Source organism: Macaca nemestrina, chromosome 1, assembly GCF_043159975.1.
Source record: "Macaca nemestrina isolate mMacNem1 chromosome 1, mMacNem.hap1, whole genome shotgun sequence".
NCBI classification, from domain to species: domain Eukaryota; kingdom Metazoa; phylum Chordata; class Mammalia; order Primates; family Cercopithecidae; genus Macaca; species Macaca nemestrina.
The window spans coordinates 166,297,608-166,309,919 of NC_092125.1; the positions used below are offsets into that span (position 1 = coordinate 166,297,608).

The 12,312-nt window shown below is 41.7% G+C and overlaps 1 protein-coding gene across 3 annotated transcripts in view; it reads right to left on the reverse strand.

The window, feature by feature from the left end:
- The window catches only part of LOC105498469 (interleukin 12 receptor subunit beta 2), a 98,977-nt gene that overhangs the window by 78,659 nt on the left and 8,006 nt on the right, over positions 1–12,312 (reverse strand). For 2 of the 3 annotated variants that reach the window (XM_071091477.1, XM_071091470.1), the window contains exons 2-4: positions 7,530–7,637; positions 6,086–6,373; positions 1,087–1,201 (exon numbers count right to left, since the gene is read on the reverse strand). In XM_071091477.1, coding sequence (XP_070947578.1) covers positions 1,087–1,201; positions 6,086–6,373; positions 7,530–7,605 — 479 coding nt within the window. In that variant the 5' untranslated portion in view covers positions 7,606–7,637. Of the gene's footprint in view, positions 1–1,086; positions 1,202–6,085; positions 6,374–7,529; positions 7,642–12,312 lie in introns of all 3 variants that reach the window. The other variant, XM_071091474.1, reaches the window with a different exon arrangement.

The following is a 12,312-nucleotide window of genomic DNA, read 5'->3' on the forward strand; positions in this document are numbered from 1 at the left end:
TTCGTGTAGATAGATAGGTAACCACACCTACGCTGCTGTAATTCCCCAAACCCTGCTGTCATCTTGGCTCCCTGGGGCAGTTCCAAACATTATCCTAAGGACCGTGGCCACTTTGACATCCGAGGCACAGAACTGTCAGTTCCTAGTACAGCAGTGGCCAGAGTAGAATCCTGGGCTATTTTACCCTAATACTGAGACCTGCATGTCAATAGATATTTCTTGTAGGTTAGAAAAAGTAAATGTACTACAGAACCCCCTCCTTTCCTCCACCTCCTCCTCACTCAGGAATAGCACAAATCAGCTGGATCTTTAATGGGATCACGAAATCTACTCCAAGGAACAGAATCTCCCAGACTCTCTCTTCTCATGGACTCTTAGGTCAGCCAATGGTGCTTTAAAAAGAAACTTCTCCAAGCGAATGGAAAACTACCACAAGGAAGAGTTTATTTATGTATCATGACCCCAAGAGTCTGCAGCTGCAAAAAAGAGAAGCGATCTTATGCAACCAGTTTAACCCTACTAGAGTGGGAAAGAACAGCCATAACTTGGATCTTGGATGCACTGAAGAGAACGCTGAGTTAGAACTCAGACCCAAGATATTAGGTCTCTCATACTGTAGATGAATGAAGCAGTTTTAACTATAAACAGAAACTTTTAAAAAGGTATCTAATTGTCTAGAAGTATCTATTGCTTCTTCTCTCTGGTAAAAATAAAACAGACAGGCCAGGCGCCGTGGCTCATGCCTGTAATCCCGGCACTTTGGGAGGCCGAGGAGGGCGGATCATGAGGTCAAGAAATTGAGACCATCCTGGCCAACATGGTGAAACGCCGTCTCTGCTAAAAATACAAAAATTAGCTGGGCGTGGTGGCGGATTCCCGTAATCCCAGCTACTCAGGAGGCTGAGGCAGGAGAATCACTTGAACCTGGGAGACGGAAGTTGCAGTGAGCTGAGATTGTGCCACTGCACTGTAGCCTGGCAACAGAGTGAGACTCCGTCTAAATAAATAAATAAATAATAGATATTTCTAAATGTCATTTAAGAGAAGATCTACAAAACAGCTGCAAGAATACAGCCTCTCACTCACTGTAGAGTATACTCAGTGTATAGGTGGGTGTCTTGTCCTCTTTCCCAGGTGCAGGCCACAGTCCCTTGTTCTCCCTTCTGTATGCAGGATAGATTTTGAGGCTGTTCTGGAGCAACTTTAAAAAGAAAAGACAAAAACCTTATATATCACACAGGTGATATTTCAACCAAATTGTTATTATCTGCCAACAACATGACAATATGTCCCCCACATGCCGTAAACCCAGGTAAACTAGAAGCCATTTTCAGATTTCGTCCAAGTCCCAGTTTGCCAATAAGGCAAAAATTTCTCCTAGAAACAGTAATAATACTAGTAAATATGGATCAAATACTTACTATATGCCTAGTCTAGTGCTATGTGCAGTTTTTCTGAATTAGACAGCATAGCACCCCATGAGGTAGAAACCATTATTATCTTTATTTTTGAGAGAGGTGAAATATCTGACCCAAGATTATAAAATTATGAAGTGGCAGATTCAAGGCTCCAGCTCAGCTGTGGGTAGCTCAAGTCCAAGCCTTTTCTCCATATTCTACCATTTTCCCTGACACGTGAACATCCAATGCTAGCTCCATTACCCCTGGTAATAATCAATTAACTTCCTTTGGAGTGATGCCCATTCAAATATTAGAAACCTTTAAAAATGAGAGACTTACTTGCTTTCTTCACCAGACATTTGCTGTCAAGAAACGTATACCCACTCGCCTCACTCATGTCTTCCTGGGCTATACCATCTAAATCTAATTTCTGCAGTGTCCCTTGGAGCACTTTATAGGCATTTATAAATTAATTCTTTTATGTATGTAGACATTGAGTACCTCCTACAAGCCAAGCACCGTGCTAGCTGTGGAAACACAAAGATGTACAAAGCAAGCATGGTCCCTTCTATTGTAAGGTGTGTATTTTTAAATAAAGCTATTTTATAGTGAAAGACAGGACCCAAACTAGGAATTTCTTGGACAAAATGGAGGTCAGAGAAATACTTAGATATTCAGGCATCCCATTTTACCCTAATACCCAGACCCACACGTAGATACATATTTCCTTTAGGTTAGATAAAATGAGCATACTACAGAAGTCCTAGCTATTGTCTACACTAAAAAAAATCTGTAATTGATTAAATAAATGTCTTTTTTGTCCTTAGCATCCACCACAGACATAGGCACAGGAATGCCCACTGTGTGACCTTGGACAAGTCAGAGCTTCAGTTGAATCTATAAAATGGGTATAATGATATCTAGCTTATATAGTTTCAATAGAATAATAAACTTTTCCTTTAAAAAAGTCTCTTCTCACTGAATGCAGTGGCTCATGCCTGTAATCCCAAGACTTTGGGAGGCTGAGGTGGACAGATCACTTGAGGTTAGGAGTTTGAGACCAGCTTGGCCAACATGGTGCAACCCCTTCTTTACTTAAAATACAAAAATTAGCTGGGCATGGTGGCACATGCTGTAATTCCAGCTACTGAGGAGGCTGAGGCATGAGAATCACTTGAACTCAAAAGGTAGAGGTTGCGCAGAGCTGAGATTGCGCCACTGCACTCCAGCCTGGGTGACAGAGTGAGACTCCGTCTCAAAAGAAAACAAACAAACAAACAAACAAAAAACACTGGAGGCTCTTGCTGGAAGTAGAATAAGGAATGTTGCCAATAAATTCCAACAACAAACCTTTGAGCTCTTACTAGGTGCCACACTCTGTGCTAAGCACACTATGTGCATGACGCCATCTAATCTGTATAAATGACTCAAGAGGGATGCATTCAGATTAACCTCACAGAATGGATGAAGAAGCTGAGGCTCAGAGACGTTAGGTAACATGTTCAAGGTCACATAGCTAGTAATTGGTACAGCTGTTTGAGCCAGTTCTCTCTGATTCAACATCTATTCTTGTTCCATTTTATGAAGCTGCCTGGGGCATCAGCTTCCTCTAAGGCATACAGACTGGAAACATCAGAGTCTTTCTCAACATTTCCTCTTCATTTTCTACATCCAGTTAGTCATAAAATTCAGTGGATCCTACTTCCACCAGGTTTTGAGTTATCTGTTCCCATATTTGGTTCCCATTGCCACTGCCCTACATAAGGACTTGATCACTTCTTCCTGGACTATTACAATAGTTTACTTTTTTCTCAGGGACTCCACACAGGTGGTCTGAGAGTCATTTTAACTTATAAGTTCATATTTAAAAGTTAGAGTCCTGGGCCAGGCACAGTGGCTCATGCCTGTAATTCCAGCACTTTGGGAGGCCGAGGTGGGCAGACAGCTTGAGCCCAGGAGTTTGAGCCTGGGTAACATGGTGAAACCCTGTCTCTACTAAAAGTACAAAAATTAGCCAGACATGGTGATGCATGTCTATAATCCCAGCAACTTGGGAGGCTGAGAGGGGAGGATCACTGAGATTAGGAATTGGAGACCAGTCTGGCCAACATGGTGAAACCCCCCTCTCTAATAAAATATAAAAATTAGCTGGGCATGGTGGTGCATGCCTATAATCCCAGCTACTTGGGAGACTGAGGCAGAAGTATTGCTTGAGCCCAGGTGGCAGAGGTTGCAGTGAGAAGAGATCGTGCCACTGCACTCCAGCTTGGGCGAGAGCGCGAGACTCCATCTCAAAAAAAAAACAAAAACAAAAACAAAAAACCGAAAATCTCTTCCTTGTATACATATGTACCCATGTACACATATACATTTAGATATGTTTATATGTATTTATACAGTGTATACTTATGCATATACACACACTAGTCATGACTGAGTCATATAGAATACTATATTAACTTTTCATTTTCTGTATAACTTTTAATCTTAGAATTAGTAATTATCTTGTTTTTCCATTTGTTTAGTTTTCTTGTTAATAAAATTTCAAACTTGCAAGCCAATTATCTCAATCACTGTTCAATATACTGCAATGTATTGGCACTTCTATCCATTTCATCTGCTTAAGGACTTCTCTCTTGGAGCCTTGTGGATTTTCCAATATAAGACAGGTTGCCTCCATGCCTGGTACCTAGCTGTCATTCTGGGACTGCTCATCCTTAGTGTCTCCTAAGTTCCTTCTTTTTTTCCTTTGGCTCTCTTGTTTCTTAGATTTAATGTTTTCTTCTTTCTTGTCGAATGACTTGGGTTGGTGGAGCATAGCCTTCATTAGTTCCCTGGGAAAGGGTGCATGGGAGGAAATATCTTGAGCATAGTTTAAAATGTCTTTATTCTACCCTCACATTTGACTGACACTTTGAGGATAGAATTCTAAGTTGAAAAGAGTCTATAGTCAGGACTCTGTTGCCTTCCACATTCCAGGTTGCTGTTGAGAAGCCTAAAGCCATCACCTAAATGCCTCCCATGGGCCTTGCATGGGATTAAGCACTTTGCATATAAGAGGTCTTCTAATTACTACGACCATTTTATGAGGTAGATGTTATTATCTTCATAACACAGATGGAGAAACTGAGGCTCAGATAATTTAAGTTGTGTAAAGTACACTGCTACTGGCAGAGCTGAGATTCAAAGCCCATGCTACTTCTACTGTACCACAGGCTGTCAATGCTGAGTACACGACTCACAGTGGTATGAACAGGAGGCCCTGAGCTGGAAGGTGAGTATTTGGCCTAGTTTATACCTCCTTCCTACCAATGATCTGCTTGGTCATTTGCTTGGTCTTCGGCTCAATGCTTCTGGGGGCCCTCCAGGAAAACTGCCTGGTACCAACTGTACATCTATATATCCTTAATGGTCACAGAGAAGAGGTTTCCATCTTTCCTGGACAGAGTCTCATTGAGCTCTATATCACTACCTTTATGACAGAGACCATGTCTATGAGACTTGGTCAGCCAGCCTGCTAGAGCAATTCTTCCTAGTCTCTTCATGCCTCTTGTCTGCCACCCCAAAGCTTCCTTGGAACCACTGAGGCACAGGGTGCCATGGAATCCTTCAGGGCCCATGCTTGCTCACGGGCTTGCCTGGTTGGACCTGCAAGGCTGTGGGCCCACAGGTTGCGAACTGCAGGTAGGTGTGCTGCTGGCTGCTGGTTCATCCTGTGCCCTGTGGCTCATGCTGCAGGTGTCAACTCTGACAGGTTAGTTCTAATCCCCCAGCAGCTGCCTGAAGGGACCAGCAATGCAAGCCAGCAGTGTGGGAAACTGATCCCCTGTCAGGTGGACTTCGGCCAGTGGGACATAGTTAAGTTCTTCTTTCTTTCTCTTGTCATGAGATTTCTATATGCTCTTTCTGGGAATGTTCCAAAGAGTATAAACAACCAGCTGTATTTTCTGTTGAAGCCGTGGCCGGTTCAGTAATGTTACTACCTGGTATTTGCCTTTCTCCCTTTCCTGGCTCACTCCTTCCCTCTTGCCTCCCTGGGGCTGTGTAACTCCTCTGCCCCACACCCCCTTCTCATGAATTGTTAGCAGGTCAGGTTTTTTCTTTACTTTTTTTTATTTCGCTGGAGTCAGTTTTCTAGAGAACTGAGGAAAAGATAGTAAGTGTGATCAATGTTTTATTTTACATTCTGCTAAGTATGAGAACCAGTGGTCTAGGTGAGCATGGATGGAAGAACTATTTTGGGAGGCATTAAGTTAGGTAGGGCAAGAGGTGCTGCTCAACTCTGTGTAGTCATCCTGGGCTGCATAAGTTTAGAAAGACATCTCTTCTTTCTTTTTAGGAGGCTGTAGCTTTAAACATATTCTCGTAAGTCAAAAAGGCATAAAGACCCAACTGCAGAGATCCATTTTTTCTGCCACTGGAGTTAAGGACAACAGATAAGTGGTTCTGATGGAGAGAGAGAGACAGAGAGAGAGAGAGAGAGAGAGAGAGAGACTTGGCAAATAAGATTCCAATTTCTGAACTCACACTGAAGCTTTCATGTCAGTATCAAAATAAAATACTTCAATGTGGTGGGAAAAGAAAGAACATTGACCTGTATTTGGGTTTCTGCTTAACATCAAATACCAAAAGATCAAAAATACCAAAAGATCACCAGTTTTAAAAATTCAAAATGGAATGCTCACCACCAACTAAGATCTCTGCTCCACATATTTGAATTTCATCACTATTGATACAGGCCAGTTTGCAGACAAACAAGGTTGTACCGAGGGGAAGACCTGTGACTTGAGCATTGAGGGAGTGGCCATGGTGAAAATTGATTCTTCTGTCAAACTTGTACAGGATTAACTTGTTACGTCTGGAATAGGGTGAGCAGCCTTGTCTGGGCTTCAAAGAACATGAAATATTGACAGTGGATCCAAGTAAAATTACACGGGAAGGCTTCACAGTCACATCGCCTCTCTTGCACTCATCTGCAATAAGATACAAATGCAATATTTAGCTGGTGATAATAAACCCATTTCAAAATGAAGAGTTTATGTAATTCCCCAAAACAGGGTAAAATTAACCCCATCAGATCATGCAAATATAGTTAACCTACATGTCTCTGGTTATAATAGTGATGTACAATGAGAACAGAAGGTAAACATATTGAAGTCTAACTGTATTTGAATGAAAATATGCATCCTTCTCATAACAGTAATACTATAATCAGGACTATAACCAGGAAAGTGGTTAGAAAGCAGGATTGGAAGAACATTCAGGAACACAGTTTTGGGAAAAACCAGCCTCTCTCATATGCAAATTATTTACCAGACTACTAAAGCCTTCACAGAAAAAAACACATTTGTTTCCATCACCATTTAGGATTTATAATTTTTGTTTAAATACTTGTACCAAGAAAAAAAAGACAGTTTTAAAAGAGTATTTAAAAAGCATTGCAAACATTGTGCTACTGCACTCCAGCCTGGGCAACAGAGCCAGACCCTGTCTCAGAAAAAAAAAAAAAAAAAACTTGTGGAGGGTGGGAGGCAGGAAAAAAAAAGTACTAAACAAACCAACACAAGAACAGAAAACCAAACACCGCATGTTCTCACTCTTAAGTGGGAGTTGAACAAGGAGAACACAAGGACACGGGGTTAGGGGTGGGCATCACAAGCCAGGGCCTGTCAGGGGGTGGGGGCTGGGGGAGGGATGGCATTAGGAGAAATACCTAATGTAGGTGACGGGTTGATGGGTGCAGCAAACCACCATGGCACGTGTATACCTATGTAACAAACCTGCACATTCTGCACATGTACCCCAGAACTTCAAGTATAATAAAAAGAAGAAAACAAAAAAAAAAAAAGAAAAATGTGCTGAAATGTAAAACATGTATTTGTGATGCCTAACTGGGTTACCAAGCCACTTTCTTAGGAAGAAATAAAATAATTGGACCCTTATATTAATCATTAGTAGAAATTAAATTAAATAACTACTATAGACAGAACCAGACTTATCCACTTAAATGACAGAGATTGACTACAAAAGACCAACTACCAGAACATTTACCATAAATACATACTTCATCTGTAACTGAGAATTTAAACCACAAATTCTTCCACGGAGTGACTTACAGAAATATCTTACCTATTTTTGCTTTAATCAACAGCCACATGGTTATAAAAATAAGTGCCAGTGAGCATCGTCTAAAAGTATGTGCCATCAACAATCGACTCTGGTATAGAACTTTGTATTCTTCCTTGCAAAAGAAGACAAATTCATTCATGTTAAATATATTCAGAAAATACCACAGCCAAAATAGCTCAGAAGAGCTTCAATTGCCACTTGATTTTTCTCCATCTTATTGAGATTTTGTTATTTTAAAAAATGACATATGCCTTTAAAATCAGTAAATCAAATTATCTTAGCCACCTTCCAAACCCCATCTCAGTGAAACTTCTTGGGGTCAGCAAAGGATTAGAGAAAGAATTTGGATGTCTTAGTCCATCTGGGCTGCTGTAACAAAATGCCATGAACTGGGTAGATTATAGACATCAGAAATTTATTTCTCACAGTTCTGGGGGCTGGCAAGTTCAAGATCAAGAGGTCAGCAGATTCAGCGCCTGGTGAGGGCCCACTTCATAGATGGTTCATAGACGGGGACTTCTTGCTGTGACCTTACATGGTGGAAGGGACAACAGAGCTCTCTGGGATCTCTTTTATAAGGTCACTAGTCCCATTTGTGAAAATTCTACCTTCATGACCCCATCACCTCCGAAAGACCCCACCTCCTAATATCATCACATTGACAGTTAGGATGTTAACATATAAATTCGAGGGGGGCATAAACATTCAGGCCACAGCAATGGGCTTTGGGGTCCTTTAGCACTGAGTTTAAATACTTGAGACCATGTGCAAGTTGCTTAACCTATCTGAGACTTAGTCCCACAGAACACTTTTATTCTTCTTTTCCTTCTAAACAAGGCTTCATCATCAAACCACACAGAGTAGTTTGACTAATGAGAGTTTCTGATCCAGTCATGTGATTCTGGAATCAGTAGATTGAAAAATGGCTCATAACCCATCTGGAACCTAGTAAAAGATTGATCTCTTTGGCAGTAAAAAAGGAATTCCAAGGGTTGTTTGGGTTTTCTAGAGAAGCTTGTTTACTTATTTGTTTTTTAATTACTTATTTACAGAGTGATTTTATCTTGAATAGGTCAGAAAACATAAGCTGGCAATTCTGATCTGTTTCAAATTCAAACCTAAGGAATGGCTCTACTGGTCAGTAACAAATTCTTTAAATTCTATTAAAGATAGGCCAAAAAATCATAAAGTAGACTGGGAAGTTCTGTGGTGTCAGTCCACTAAAAAGTAGCCAATGCAAAGCAAAAGTTTACCTCTTAACCCCATACCTAGACATATGCCAGAAAATATTGAAGAGTTTCAGAAAATTTCACTTACTCATTCAATATGGATGGCTGCCTTTCATGTGCTAGGTACACTAAGTGCTAGAGACACAGCACTTCTGTCCCTATGGGGTTCTTTGTTTCCTCTACCTCTAGCCTAGTCATCATTCAGGGAAACTCCAAATAATATTAGCATATTAGCATAAGTCTTTGCTGGCTACCCTTTGTTTTCCTCTTGATTTTTTTTTTTTTTTTTTTTTTTTTTTTTGAGACGGAGTCTCGCTCTGTCGCCCAGGCTGGAGTGCAGTGGCCGGATCTCAGCTCACTGCAAGCTCCGCCTCCCGGGTTCGGGCCATTCTCCTGTCTCAGCCTCCTGAGTAGCTGGGACTACAGGTGCCCGCCACCTCGCCCGGCTAGTTTTTTGTATTTTTTAGTAGAGACGGGGTTTCACCGTGTTAGCCAGGATGGTCTCGATCTCCTGACCTAGTGATCCGCCCGTCTCGGCCTCCCAAAGTGCTGGGATTACAGGCTTGAGCCACCGCGCCCAGCCTTCCTTTTGATTTTTAACTCTTGGAGGACCTTAGCACACTCAAGGTATTTTTTTTTTTTCTATTTCTACTTTCTTTGTAGGTGATCTCACCTGGTCCCCTGGCTCTAGATGTTATCTGCTAGCTAAAGATTTCAGAGTAGAGCTTCAACTCACACATCCCCCTGAGCTCCAGTCTCATCCATCTGTCTCCTTTGCATCACCTCTTAGATGTCTAACAGATTCTCAGTATTAAGGTGTTCAGTCTAAATTCTTGTCACCCTTTCTCCAAATTGGTTCTTCCTTCAGCTTTTTCTATCTTAGTGAATGATATTCTCATCCCTAAGTGGCTAAAAACACCTAGAAGCTATCTTTGATTCCAATCTTTTTCTCATTTCCTACAGCTAAACCATCTCTAGTCCTGTCAACTTTACCTCCAAAATATTTTACAGATCAATGCACTTCTCTCCATTCCAACTGTCCCTTCACCCTAGTCCAAACCACTGTCATCTCTCCCCTAGTCTATGCTAGCCCTCAACGTGTCTTTCCAGTCCATCCTTGCCCTTTCTAAGCCATTTCATATAGCCAACTACCTTTGAAAAACATAAATCAGATCATGTTACCCGCTGCACACCACCACTATTTGAAACCCTTCAACAGGTCCCTACTGCTGTTAGAAAAATGTCCACAGCCCACACCACACACAGTCTCTCAGCCACTGCATGGCCTCACTTCTTCCCATCTTGCCATCATCACTTACATTTTTGCCTGGTTCACTCTTTTCCATTCACACTGGCCTTCAGACTGTTCCTTGAACAATGCCCTTTGCTGCCTAGAGAACTTCACGTTTTCCAAATCCTCTGCTAGAATCCTCTTCCCTAGCTTCTTCGTGTGGCTGACGTATTTACACCCTTTAGATTTCAGCTTATGTGTTACTTCCCCAGAAAGCCCCTCCCTGACCACTGTCTCTATCCCTCCCACGCCCTCCCTGACCAATGTGGTCTTCCCCAGTTGATTTTTTACTCATCACCTTATTATTGTCTTCATGGCACAATCTGTAACTACCTCATTTCTTTACTTAATTACCTGTTTGTCATCTGTCTTCTATACTAGAATATAAGCCCCATATGAGCAGGAACATTGACTACCTTGCTCACTGTTGAATACCAGCACTTAACACTGGGAAACAGTAAGTACTCAATAAATGTCTATTCAAAGAAAGATGCGAAGGAGGGAAAGGAATATGATCTTTAGAAAACTCCCTATAAACATCCCTGTGGTAGGCAGGAAAATGGCCCACCAAAGATGTCCATGCCCTAATTCCCAGAATCTGTGAACAGGTTACCCTACATGGCAAAGACACTTTGGAGACGTGATTAAAGTTAAGGACTTTGAGATGGGAAGATTATTCTGGATTAACCAAGTGAGTCCAATATAATCACAGGAGTCCTTAAAAGTGTACAAGAAAGGCAGGAGAGTGGGTCAGAGAGATATGATGTACCAAGGACTCGCTCTGCTGCTGCTGGCTTTGAAGTGGAGGAAGAAGCCAGGAGCCAACGAATGTGACAGCGTCTAAAAGCTGGGGATGGATCTCAGTTCACAGATACATAAAATCTATTTCTTGTGAGTCATTGTTAAAACATTTGAGAAGCACAGATTTAAGCCAAAATCTGCCAGTCTCCCCGTCTCTAAACCAAAAGTCCAAGGTCATGGAATACAATGGCCTCTGTGAGCTAATTTCTGTGTTTATCACCAGCCACATCCACCACCGCTCTCTTCTGACACTACCATCTAGTGACACTGAGCTGCTTATAACCCTGCCCGTCTCATGCCTGTTCATGCCTCTGTGTCTTTTCTTCATGCTATTCTCTTTGCCACTATTTTTAGACTGGGTGAGTCTTATTCATCCATCTAAACTCAGTTCAGACACCTTTCATTCAGTTATTCATTCAATAAATATGTATTAAGCAGCTGCTAAGTGCCAAGGCCTTGGGATATGGTAGAGAACAAGAAGAAGGGATTTTAGCTTTCATGGAAACAACATCCTGGAGTAGAGAGGCAAAAAACAAAAATATAAGCAACAACCCGGTAATAATAAAAGAAGGACATAAAAGAGGAGAGACCCCGGGGAGGATAGAGACTTGTCAGCAAAGGCATTTGTAGGAGGCGAAGCTTGGGCTAAAATTGGTGCTGGCCAACCGAAGATGTGGGAACACTTTTCCTCACAGAGGAATGGTGAATGCACAGCCTGGAGGCAGAGGAACGAGCTTGCCAAGGGAGAGGCACAGAAATAAGGTCAGGGTGGTTGGAGAAAGTGACTGCAGGGAGAATGGTATGCGATGAAATTAGAGAAGATGTCAGGAACCAGATTTACTATGGACTTGTTTGCCAAAAAAGGGAGCCTAGATTTTACTCTCAAATATATGGGAAACCGCTGGTGTTTAATTAGGAATTTTACTTATTTAATTGAGTTTTAATTGAGGGTGTAACAAGATACAAGTGACATTCACACACACACACACACACACACACACACACACACACACACTACTCTGGGGACTAGGGTGGATGCAGGCGACCAGTTGGGAAATGACTGCAGAGGCACAGGTAAAATGATGATGATGTGGTCATCAGGTGTAGTAGTGGCAATGGAAAGAAGTGGTCAGATTTCAGGAAGCCTTACTTATGTCTTCAGGTCAGAGTGAACCCTCCTACCAGTATCCTCAGAGCACCCTGGCATCTTCCTATCTTAGCACGTACCATAATTAAAGAGAACTAATTTATTTAGATACCTGTCTATCTCCTCCATTTCCTTGCAAGCTCCTCAGGGGCAGAGAACACAATTTGTGGCACATAGTAGGCATGTGCTGTCCTGGATAAAACTTAAATTGTGTGTGTGTTCATCTATTTTACTTCTAATTTAGTTTAATGCAACTACATTAAAACTACTTACATTAAATCTTATTCTACTACATTGGGATTGGATTAAGTTTTT